We start from the raw sequence: 13,092 nt of genomic DNA, 5'->3' as shown, positions 1-13,092 counted from the left end.
CTACCTTCGTGAGTTAGATTCCCTCACAACGGTTGGTGGCGCATTCTATTGTTTCGATACAGTTCTTTTTTCCCTTTCTGTGCAGATAGTGGAAGGTGAAAAGGTAAGAGCTCTGCAGCCTTGTTAGGTTCGCAGAAGCGGGTATTGTCTTCTGTTTTTACCACATCCACCGCATGTCGCTGGGTCTATCTGGCTGGAGCCCACACCGGTGGGAACTCATCTAATACTCTTTCATCAGTCCGGGAATGGACTTGGACCTGTGGGTTAATAATAGAATCCAAAGGGGGACATACTGGAGTTTACAGATGATTCCCCTCACATATTTTTTAAATAGATCTTCCTGATTCCCCTCTGGAAGGGGAGGTAGTTCGCGACGCCATACCAGAGTTGCGTCAGGTTCAGGATTTTGTCCTGCTGTCCCTGTTAAAAAAAAAAAAAATATATATAACCACTCGAGTAGCCTAGTGGTACAGTGCCCTGCACTACAACAGCTGGGGTCCTGGGTTCAGATCCCCATCCACCAGAAACAAAGACTTCTACTTACGATGTTGAACTACAGGTTGGAATCTCTCAGGCCAGGGAGCTCCAGCACGTAAAGGTAGAAAAAGGGTTTAAATGCGTTTTCCTCAGCATTCAGCCTACCTGGGTTGATATCCAGGATTGTCTTTGCCATCTCACCGGAGTGTTGGCAGTATGATGGTTTTCTTTCAATAGTAAGAGCCATTGTTATTCTGTACTGAGACGCTCCCCTGATTACGGTGAGGTAAAGAAACAAGTGATCCAAATAGTTGTTTCTCTCTGACTGTTTTTGACACAGTGAATGGCTGTTGTTCCCAACGATGCGGATGTAGGAGGTGGGTATCAGAGTAGATACTGAACGGTTGAGGTTCTGTGTTTTCCTGTGGAAAGAGGTCTGAGGATCCAGAGTCGGATCAGATTTGCAGTGACAATACATCAATATGTTCCGTTGATGAAGAAGACGGGTGCAGCCTAAGAGGCCTTTTTGGTGAGCAGGTCAAATGCCGGAGTGGTTTTCACGAGACCAGTTGGAAATGTGGTCTGGGTCTCACCTGCACATGCACCGGAATATAATCCTAATGGCCAGGATATTGCTCCTGTCGTGTCTGCACAGTCTCACCTCCTAGAGGGACGAAGGCTCGGGATCCAGGAGTAGATCCTGGTGTCCATGCATGAAGATCTCCGAGGCTGAGGAGCAGTCTTTCCAAGGGAAGTATTTCCAGAGGAAAAGGTCAAGCTAGAAAGCTTGTCTGCAATAAGTTTTCTTGAATTAAGAGCTATTTTCAACGAACATATTCTTCGTGATCTGCCCGTGTTATGTCTGTCGGACAATCTGACAGCAGTGGCGTAAGTAAGCCGCTAGGGTGGAACAAGGACCAAAGCGGCAATGGCAGAAGCCGCAAAAGTTTTCCGCTGGACGGAAAGACAGGTAAACGATATATTAGTGGTCTTCGTTCCGGATGTAGACGACGGAGAAATAGATTTCCTCTGCAGACGCGATCTCCATCCGGGAGATATACACTCGTCATCGAGAAGTTTTCACAGAAGTGACAAGTCTTTGAGGAGTGCCTCAATTGGACAGGTTGGCGTCTCGCCTCAACGAGAGACCTCGGGGATATTGTTTCAGGTCAAGCGACACTCAAACTATAGCGGTGGATGCCCTCGTGACACCTTGGGTGTTTTCAGTTGGTCTGTGTGTCCCCTCCGCTTTCACTCTTTCTGAAGGTGATAAAAGTAAGAAGAACAAAGGTTCAGGCGATCCTCATTGTTCCGGTCTAGCCCAGGAGGGCTTGGTATCCGGCCTTCAAGTTTTACTCATAGAAGATCCCTGGCCTCTTCCTCTACGTGAGGAACTGTTACAGCGAGTTCAGGGCGTGTATCAAGACTTACCGCGGCTGCGTTTGACGGCGTGGCGGTTGAACGCCATATCCTAGCCCGAAAGGGTATTCCCAATGAAGTCATTTCCACACTTCTTCAGGCTAGAAAAGAAGTAACGGCAAAGCCTTACCACCATATTTGGTGTAAATATGTGTCTTGGTGTGAATCCACGAAAGCTCCTACGAAAGACTTTCACCTGGGTCGTTCTTCTCCATTCTTTGCAAGCAGGTGTGGATGCAGGCCTAAAGTTGGGCTCCATTTCAGTGCGGTTTTGGCCTTATAAATTTTCTTTCAAGAAAAGAATTAGCCACCTTTCCGGAGGTTCGGATTTTGGTGAAAGGAGTACTGCACATCCAACCTCCATTTGTGCCCTCATTGGCACAGGGGGACCTTGACGTGGTGTTGAGTTTCTTGTGTCACACTGATTGGAACCTTTATGAAAGGTAGTGTTAAAATTTCTCTCTTGTAGAGTGGTCATGCTTTTGGTTTTGGCGTCCGCAAGGCGGATGTCGGAAGTAGCGGCTTTGTCTCACAAGAGCCCTGTTTGATCTTCCATGTGGATAGAGCGGAATTGAGAACTCGGATAATAGTTCTGCCAAAAAGGGGTTTTCTGTGTTTCGCAGAAACCACCCTATTTTGATGCATATGGTAACCTCAGCATTGGCTGATTCAAGTATCTCGATGTAGTCAGGGCTTTGAATATTTATGGAGCCAATTTGGCTCAGTTTGGAGAAACAGAGGCTCTGTTTGTCCGGTATGGTCCCAGCGTGATTGGGGCGCCTGCGTCTATGCAGTCTGTTACATGCTGGATCTGTGATACGATTTGGTGTGCTCGTTCTACGGCTGGATTGCCGTTACCGAAGTCGGTGGAGACCCATTCTACTAGGAAGATTGGCTCTTCTTGGGCGGATACCCGGGGTGTCTCGGTTTAACTTTGCCGAGCGGCTACTTGATCGGGTTCAAACACCTTTGCTAAGCTCTACAAGTTTGATACCCTGGCTGATACCCTGACCCTTGCTCAATCGGTGCTGCAGAGTCGTCTGCACTCTCCCGCCCGGTCTGGAGCTTTGGTATAAACCCCATGGTCCTTACGGAGTCCCCAGCATCCTCTAGGACGTATGAGAAAATAGGATTTTAATACCTACGGTAAATCCTTTTTTTTTAGTCCGTAGAGGATGCTGGGCGCCTATCCCAGTGCGGACTGTGTCTGCAGCTTTTGGTTATGGTTACACTCCTGTGGTGTTTCTTTTCTGTCAGGATGTTGCTGACGTTGTTCATGCCATGGCATGCGGTGCCTTCTTATATGGTTGGATTGACACACAGGTTGTGTTACATATTCTCTCAGCATGCGGCTGTGTAAGTTTTCATGCCCTTGGCTGGTGTTCTACTGAATACCACATTCTGCGGTATGTTCAGGGTGTGAGCTGCTATGACACTCACCGTGTTAAACAATAAATTCTTTCCTCGAAATGTCCATCTCCCTGGGCACAGTTTTCTAACTGAGGTCTGGAGGAGGGGCATAGAGGGAGGAGCCAGTTCACACCCATTCAAAGTCTTATAGTGTGCCCATGTCTCCTGCGGATCCCGTCTATACCCCATGGTCCTTACGGAGTCCCCAGCATCCTCTACGGACTAAGAGAAAAGGATTTACCGGTAGGTATTAAAATCCTATTTTTTCAAACGATACCATCCACATGGACTACGATTGTGAATAGTAACGTGGGCCGAACATAGCAGTAGCGGAGCGAGGCACCTCGCCCGTACCATGGCGATATGAGAAAGCGCGAGGCACCTCGCCCGTACCATGGCGATATGAGAAAGCCATGCGAGGAGACGCAATGCACTAACTGGTGTTTCACATGCCGTAAGGTAAAATTTAACATCCCAAAAACACGAAGAACACATGTCGACCTTTTCAAGTGTCGACCCTTTAAACCTGACGACATTTCACTGTCGACCTGTGCATGTCAACCATTTGGATGTCGACCAAGACATTGTCAGCTTATTGGCTGTCGATCTATTATGCCATAACTTTGAATTATAGTGACTATAGGACTCATATGTCTAAATATGTTGGTATCTTGCTTGGTTTCTACGTGTGCAGAATGTGGATCTGCTTGAGACTCACAACCAGGAAGTAGAATCCTGCTGAACAATGGGATAGGACACAATACCATGTGATAACAGACTGTCCTCTTCCCAGCAATCTGTAAAGAGCATTTGTTACAAATATTACATTCCATTTAATTTTGTCACATAGAACAAGCCTGAAATGCTGTTACCTCTTCTTTCTTTTTCAGCGTAGATTCTAATTCTTGTATTGTCTGACTGAGTTCCGTTTTGTGTGTTTGCACTGCGTTTGCTTGACTGCTGAGACATTCTAATTCACTCACCTGCGAGGAGATAAGATCAGAGCAAATCATTTATCAGCATAGAAAATACATGAACCTCTCTATACTCTGAGCGTTTGGCTTTGCATGGTGATGGAGCTTTCACTCATCAGCATGCAATGTCACTCCAGCGTAAGGGGTGTATATATGGTACATTGAAGTGTATACACTGTATTAGGTCATGATTCATACATGTCATTCCCATGTGCTTATTATTAGCTCAGCATGCATATCATTAAAGTGAAGTCGGCTAAAAGTGGAACCGTAAATGCCATGTTTCTACCGTGATATTTCCCATTTTGCTATCCAAGATCCCCCTCTGTAATCCTACACTTGCCCCTGGTGCTTACAGGTCAGGAATAATGTCTGCAGCAATACCCAACTGGGAGTCCCACTGCCACAATGTAACGTACCATGGTCATTTATACACTCCAACGGTGCGGTCTCGTATAAAAGACAGAAAGGACCCGATGGAGAGTTGTATGCAAATCCATTTGTGCAGAGTAGTTTGCATGATTTGCTCTGTGTATGCCTAGGAACCAAGGGGGTAATTCAGGGTTGATCGCAGCAGCAAATTTGTTAGCAGTTGGGCAAAACCATGGTGGTCATTCCGAGTTGTTCGCTCGTTATTTTTTTGTCGCAACGGAGCGATTAGTCGCTAATGCGCATGCGCAATGTCCGCAGTGCGACTGCGCCAAGTAAATTTGCTATGCAGTTAGGTATTTTACTCACGGCATTCCGAGTTTTTTTCTTCGTTCTGGTGATCGGAGTGTGATTGACAGGAAGTGGGTGTTTCTGGGCGCAAACTGGCCGTTTTATGGGTGTGTGCGAAAAAACGCTACCGTTTCTGGGAAAAACGCGGGAGTGGCTGGAGAAACGGAGGAGTGTCTGGCCGAACGCTGGGTGTGTTTGTGACGTCAAACCAGGAACGAAACTGACTGAACTGATCGCAGTTGCCGAGTAAGTCTCGAGCTACTCAGAAACTGCTAAGAAGTGTCTATTCGCAATTTTGCTAGTCTTTCGTTCGCAATTTTGCTAAGCTAAGATACACTCCCAGAGGGCGGCGGCTTAGCGTGTGCAAAGCTGCTAAAAGCAGCTTGTGAGCGAACAACTCGGAATGAGGGCCCATGTGTACTGCAAGGGGGGGGGGGGGGGGGGGCAGATATAACATGTGCAGAGAGAGTTAGATTTGAGTGGGGTGTGTTCAAACTGAAATCTTAATTACAGTGTAAAAATAAAGCAGCCAGTATTAACCCTGCACAGAAACACTATAACCCACCCGAATCTAACTCTCTCTGCAAATGTTATATCTGCCACACCTGCAGTGCACATTGGCCCTCATTCCGAGTCGTTCGCTCTGTAATTTTCTTCGCATCGCAGCGTTTTTCTGCTTAGTACGCATGCGCAATGTTCGCACTGCGACTGCGCCAAGTAATTTTGCTATGAAGATAGATTTTTTACTCACGGCTTTTTCTTCGCTCCGGCGATCGTAGTGTGATTGGCAGGAAATGGGTGTTACTGGGCGGAAACACGGCGTTTTATGGGCGTGTGGATAAAAACGCTACCGTTTCCGGAAAAAACGCGGGAGTGGCTGGAGAAACGGAGGAGTGTCTGGGCGAACGCTGGGTGTGTTTATGACGTCAAACCAGGAACGACAAGCAGTGAATTGATCGCAGATGCCGAGTAAGTCTGAAGCTACTCTGAAACTGCTAAGTAGTTTGTAATCGCAATATTGCGAATACATCGTTCGCAATTTTAAGAAGCTAAGATTCACTCCCAGTAGGCGGCGGCTTAGCGTGTGTAACTCTGCTAAAATCGCCTTGCGAGCGAACAACTCGGAATGAGGGCCATGGTTTTGACAAACTGCTAACAAATTTGCTGCTGCTGCGATCAACTCTGAATTACCCCCCGAGTACACAAGTGTGCACTATGCAGTCATCTGCATTTAAGACGCACCTCCAATTGGGAATGAGTATGCATGATGGGGCTGTACCTGAGCAATCTAACTTAGGTTGAGATCAATGAGGGACTGTTGATGTTTTCAGGATTTGCAGAGTTGAGGCAGAAGCACAAATACAGTCTGTTTTATAATGAGAATGTTCTATCTCTGCAGTGGGTGGTGTGTATCAGGGATCGGGGTTACAGGTGTCCTAAATCCCTCTCTTCCGTGTTATAATACTACGTCAGATACTGTATAAGGAAGAGTGCCGCAAGGCTATTTGCAGCACTGAGCAATCACTTGCATTGACTCCTTATTTCATATGTGATTGGGAGCGTCAAAACTGCCAACCTTATTAATTATCATTCTCCACGTCCCAAGGGAGTCACGAAGGGCCCCACAACTTTCACCACTCTGGATGGGCTTTATAAAGGCATCATCCCTGTGCTGGCCAGCTTGGAGGTAGTTTTCACTATGGCATGGGAACCTGTTACACAGGTGAAACTCAGAAAATTAGAATATCGTACAAAAGTTCATTTATTTCAGTAATTCAACTTAAAAGGGAAACTAATATATTATATAGACTCATTACATGCAAAGTGAGATATTTCATGCCTTTATTTGTTATAATTTTGATGATTGTGGCTTACAGTTTAAGAAAACCCCAAATCCAAAATCTCAAAAAATTTGAATATTACATAAAATCAATAAAAAAAGGATTTTAAATACAGAAATGTCGACCCTCTGAAAAGTATAATCATGCATATGTACCCAGTATTTAGTTTGGGGCCCTTTTGCATGAATTACTGCCTCAATGCGGCGTGGCATGGATTCTATCAGCCTGTGGCACTGCTGAGGTGTTATGGAAGACCAGGATGCTTCAATAGCGACCTTCAGCTCTTCTGCATTGTTCCATCTCATGTCTCTCATCTTTCTCTTGGCAATGCCCCATAGATTCTCTATTGGGTTCAGGTCAGGCGAGTTTACTGGCCAATCCAGAACATTAATCCCACGATCATTGAACCAGGTTTTGACACTTTTGGCAGTGTGGGCAGGTTCCAAGTCCTGCTGGAAAATTAAGTCAGCATCTCCATAAAGCTTGTCTGCTGAAGGAAGCATGAAGTGCTCTAAAATGTCCTGGTAGACGGCTGCGTTGACTATGGATTTAATAAAGCACAGTGGACCAACACCAGCAGATGACATGGATCCCCAAATCAACACAGACTGTGGAAACTTCACACTGGACTTCAAGCATCTTGGATTGTGTGCCTCTTCATTATTCCTCCATACTGTGGGACCTTGGTTTTCAAAGGAGATGCAAAATTTGCTCTCATCAGAAAAGAGGACTTTGGACCACTGAGCAACAGACCAGTTCTTTTTTTCTTTAGCCCAGGTAAGACGCTTCTGACGTTGTTTGTTGTTCAGGAGCGGCTTGACAAGAGGAATACAACATTGGAGATGCTGACTTCATTTTCCAGCAGGACTTGGATCCTGCCCACACTGCCAAAAGTGTCAAAACCTGGTTCAATGACCGTGGGATTAATGTTCTGGATTGGCCAGTAAACTCGCCTGACCTGAACCCAATAGAGAATCTATGGGGCATTGCCAAGAGAAAGATGAGAGACATGAGATGAAACAATGCAGAAGAGCTGAAGGCCGCTATTGAAGCATCCTGGTCTTCCATAACACCTCAGCAGTGCCACAGGCTGATAGAATCCATGCCACGCCGCATTGAGGCAGTAATTCATGCAAAAGGGGCCCAAACCAAGTACTGAGTACATATGCATGATTATACTTTTCAGAGGGCTGACATTTCTGTATTTAAAATCCTTTTTTTATTGATTTTATGTAATATTCTTATTTTCTGAGATTTTGGATTTGGGGTTTTCATAAGCTGTAAACCACAATCATCAAAATTATAACAAATAAAGGCATGAAATATCTCACTTTGCATGTAATGAGTCTATATAATATACAGGTTGAGTATCCCTTATCCAAAATGCTTGGGACCAGAGGTATTTTGGATATGGGATTTTTCCGTATTTTGGAATAATTGCATACCATAATGAGATCATGGCAATGGGACCTAAATCTAAGCACAGAATGCATTTATGTTTTATATGCACCTTATACACCCAGCCTGAAGGTAATTTTAGCCAATATTTTTTATAACTTTGTGCATTAAACAAAGTGTGTGTACATTCACACAATTCATTTATGTTTCATATACACCTTATACACACAGTCTGAAGGTCATTCAATACAATATTTTAATAACTGTGTGTATTAAACAAAGTTTGTGTACATTGAGCCATCAAAAAACAAAAGTTTCACTATCTCACTCTCGCTCAAAAAAGTCCGTATTTCGGAATATTCCGTATTTCGGATATTTGGATATGGGATACTCAACCTGTATTAGTTTCACCTTTTAAGTTGAATTACTGAAATAAATGAACTTTTGTACGATATTCTAATTTTCTGAGTTTCACCTGTAGTTTAAGCCAGGCTGTACAGCACTGGGTTGGTTGAGGATTTGGAAGAGAAGAGACACTTTTCCTATGTTAATGAAGAAATTATTCAGTTTTACTCAGGGCCCTTGTACATGTATGTATGACAGGTGGTGAGTGCACTTGCAAATGTTTTTCTTCACAGTAACCTTTCTCTCCTTTGCATACTTTAAAGACCATGTCATCCATCTCTTCTCACAGCTCTATCTTCAAGTCACAGTCATCTACAGGTATCTATTAGCCACCCCCAGGCCCAGCTTCTAAATTCCTTGACAACTTTTCTCTTACTTTCTATCCACTGATGTAACCACTGTCATTTCGGAGATATTAACATCTGCATCATAAACCCTACCAACTCTGCTGCCCCTCACTTACTTCATGCTTTGGACGCTATCTTCCACCCATCTCCATCCTTACCAACTTGTCCTTCACACTTCCTGACCACAGTGTCCTTTCCTTGTGCCTCACCTTGCCTCCTGCAGCCCCCTGCACCCAAATCCAAGTTTACATAGCAACAACTAAATGCTCTATGCCCAGTCTTCTTTTAATCCTCCTTTATCCGCTCTGTCCTGGTACAGCAGTCTCTTTCTACAACACTACACTCAATTCAGCCGTAGATGAGCCAATTCCAGCTGCCTCACAACATCCTTGGCATTGCAAACTCTAAAATCTGGTGCTCAAAATAGATCCACCACTGGCAAAAGTACTTCCATGCCAAGAGCCAAAAAACCTGCTCCACTGCTCTCTTCCTTAGCTTCATTTATTCCGTCTTCTTATCTACACTGCATCATAAACACAGTCATCTGCCCTCTGCTCCTCTCCTCCATCTATCTTCTCTGCTCCCACATCCATTCCTAGTTTTTACTCTCCTGATACTGAGGTCTTTGTACTCCTAACATTCTCTTCCACCTCAAATTACTCCTATTGCTGTTCCCCATGAAATTATCTGTTCCCTACCACCTGATGCTTTCCCATATATAGCTCACCTCTTCAAACGGGATGTAGTCAGCCAGAATGCCAGCACGGGGCCGAAGGATATTCCCACATTCCCACTCGTGAGTGTCCACGACACCCATAGAGTGGGAATAGAACCTGTGGCAAGCGCAGCGAGCCACTGAGCCCGCAGAATGGCAAATGCAGTGAGCCCGCAAAGGGCTTTGTTACGCTTACCCCCCTGCTGGCATTCTGACGGCCGGGATACAGAACCCAACCCCTTCAAACTCTCCCTTTCCTCTGACACATTCCCTTTCATCCTCAAACATGTCATAATCTCTCCACCCCTCTTTATTTGCTTTCAAACTGCTTAGAGTGCATGCTTAACCATTTTTTTCTCCTACAACTCACTGTTTGCTCCACAGTGAATGGTTTTCTTCCATCTACATTACACCCAAGCTGCCCTCACTGATTTAACCAATGATCTGCTCACATGTAGTGCTGGGTACACACTGGCCGATATATTGTGGGCACATCGGTGGGTGTGTATCAGTGATATGTCTGTAAATGAGATCATTCACACACATATTGCACTGCCTGTGCAGCACAGCTGATGCCCAACATATTGGCAGATAAATTGGGGCATCATGCAATGTGTATGGGTGGACAGCCGACCGCCTGTACACTTGCTGCAGAGGCTGCTAGTGACTGACATCACAACTGGGCGTGCTGACAATTGGTAGGTGTGTATGCACTTACCAATCATCAGATAGGTCGGCGGACCAGCTGGATGGCCGAACTGTCATCCTAGTGTGTACCCAGCATAAGTCTAGAGGCCAATGCAGTCATCCTTCTTGACTGCACTGTGATATGCACTACAGTCAGCCAACCATATCTCCTGCACATGCTTCACTCTGTTGGTCATTGTGTCATTCTGCCAAGCTAGCTAACCTCTTACGATTCTGAACAGCCTGTGCCTGGCCCAGGAGCGCTTAGGTGGAGGGGGTAGAGGGGGGGATAGGCAGAGCCGGCCTTAGGCATAGGCAAACTAGGCAATTGCCTAGGGCATTTGATATGCCTAGGGGCATCAGCAGCTTCTGCTGATTAAAATGATATGTGGCATGCCTATATTCTGTGTGTAGCATTTCATATGCAGATACAGCCACAGTCTCACACAGTATATAGGCATGCTGCATATCATTTTAATCAGTAGAAGCTGCTTGTGCATCCTAGCCACATAGTAATGCAAATAAGATGCATTTTCATTAAAAAAAAGATGCCAGATGTTAGCATTGAGGCAAGATTTATGAGGACACATCTGTATCCAAGCAGAGGCAGAGGTCACAGTGTTAGTGGCAGTGTGATTGCTGTGTGCATGTGAGTGGGTTGGTTGTGCAGTAGTGTTCGGAATATGTGTAAGGAGCATTATGTGTGTCATGTAAAAATGCATTAATAATGTGCAACATATGTGTAAGGGGCCACTATGCGTGTCATTATGTGTATAAGGGCATTAATAATGTGCGGCATATGTGTAAAAGGGTACTACTGTATGTGTGTCGGGTGGTCTTCTGTTTGCCGGCGGTCGGGCTCCCGGCGCTCAGTATACCGGCGCCGGGAGCCCGACAGCCGGAATACCGACAATTATTTTCCCTCGTGGGGGTCCACGACCCCCATAGAGGGAGAATAAAATAGTGTGGCGCGCGTAGCGCGCCACCGTGCCCGTAGCGTGGCGAGCGCAGCGAGCCCGCAAGGGGCTCATTTGCGCTCGCCAAGCTGTCGGTAAGCCGGCGGTCGGGCTCCCGGCGCCGGGATGCTGGTCGCCGGGAGCCCAACCGCCGGCCAGCCGTAGTGAACCCTGTGTGTCATTATGTGTATAGAGGCACTAATAATGTGCAGCAAATGTGTAGGGGGCACTATGTGTGTCATTATGTGTATAAGGGCATTAATAATGTGCAGCTTATGTGTAAGGGACATTATGTGTAAAAGGGCATTAATAAAGGTTGTCATAATGTGTAAGGCGCATTATGTTTATAAGGACATTAATGATGTGTCTCATATGTGTAAGGGGCATTACTGTGTGGAATTATGTGTATAAATGCATTACTAATGTGTGGCATTATGTGTATAAGGTGCTCTACTATGTGGCGTTGCGTATAGAATGGGCACTACTGTGTCGTCTAATTTGAATAAAGAGTAATAGGGTGTGATGTAATGTGAATAAGGGGCTCTACTGTGAGTAGTAACGTTTATAAGATAAAGTGATACTACTGTGGGATGTAATATGAATTATGAACACTATCGCATGATCAAATGTGAATAAAGTTGCAGTACTGTGTGGCGTAATTGGAATTGGGGTTACTATTGTGTGGCCATGCCCCTTGCCAGCAAAAACACACCCCTTTTTGGGCTGTGCGCCAAATGTGCAAACTGTTCCTATTTAAAATATAGGGGGTACAAACACCAAAATAAGGACTGCTATGGGTGAGGGGTGATGGTGCTGGAAAAGAGGTGCAAGGTCAGAGGCGGAACCAGCGGTGGTGCTAGGGGGCACCAGCCAAAATCTTGCCTAGGGCATCATATTGGTTAGGGCCGGCTCTGGGGATAGGGTACAAACTACCATGCCTCCCTTTGTCCGCGCTCCTTTAGTACCTGGGCTCCGTGAATGTCTCAACAGCCCTAGTCTTATCCTTAGTTTATGCGTCATCTCTCGTGTCTCCAAGTTATCTGTCATGCTCCACCCTTATGGAATTTACAACCCCACCAGGCCCGAATCCCACCTAACCTTCAGTCTTTCAAACAATCTCTTAAAACCCACCTTTTCGGTATAGCCTTTCCCAAAACCATCTGATATTACTTCTTCCGGGGGGTAACAGTCCTGATGTTTCAGCTCAAAATTCTAGCATTAATAGCCATTACAAAAAGCTACTAGCAAACATCAAATCTGTTCACGAATGTTCAGTAACCTTTCCTGATGCATCTATGTTTCTGTAATCCATTGTTTTGGAAAACAGGAAACTAATATGGCATGTGACTTCCTGTGGATATGATAAATCAGAGACAGGCTGCTACATGTTACCAACTGCTCATCGGTGCTGCGGTCCAAGGCAGCGGGAAGATGCCAGTACCCACCCGTTTGTGGAGACGCTCTGCTTCTTCCTGATATGCAGCAAGCTGTTGTTTCCATTGTTTGACATTGGCAGTAGACTCCAGCAAGGCTGCTGTGAGTTTGGCATTATTTCCTTTAAGTGTAGCCAGTTCTGCTTCCCAGTGCTTGTTAATTGCAGAACTGCTATAACAAAAAAACAAAATAAAAAAAAGAAGATTTTAAATGATAGTTCAATGAGCAACAGTAGCATATGCACTGTTCATACAGGAAAGAAAAAATATTGATTAGATCCTGTGTGTTTCATGAATTTTACATGGAAAT

At 45.3% G+C, this 13,092-nt stretch overlaps 1 protein-coding gene across 4 annotated transcripts in view; it reads right to left on the bottom strand.

Annotated features, from left to right (window-relative positions):
* HOMER1 (homer scaffold protein 1) overlaps window positions 1-13,092 on the bottom strand; it is a 185,140-nt gene that overhangs the window by 14,988 nt on the left and 157,060 nt on the right. For 3 of the 4 annotated variants that reach the window (XM_063963521.1, XM_063963516.1, XM_063963511.1), the window contains 2 exons: window positions 12,795-12,954; window positions 4,179-4,289 (listed from right to left, as the gene is read on the bottom strand). In XM_063963521.1, coding sequence (XP_063819591.1) covers window positions 4,179-4,289; window positions 12,795-12,954 — 271 coding nt within the window. The remainder of the gene's footprint in view (window positions 1-4,178; window positions 4,290-12,794; window positions 12,955-13,092) is intronic. The other variant, XM_063963524.1, reaches the window with a different exon arrangement.

The sequence above is a fragment of the Pseudophryne corroboree genome, chromosome 1 (genome assembly GCF_028390025.1).
Source record: "Pseudophryne corroboree isolate aPseCor3 chromosome 1, aPseCor3.hap2, whole genome shotgun sequence".
Lineage (NCBI taxonomy): Eukaryota > Metazoa > Chordata > Amphibia > Anura > Myobatrachidae > Pseudophryne > Pseudophryne corroboree.
The sequence above is the reverse complement of the archived record's forward strand: the minus strand, read 5'-3'. Positions and strand labels throughout refer to the sequence as shown.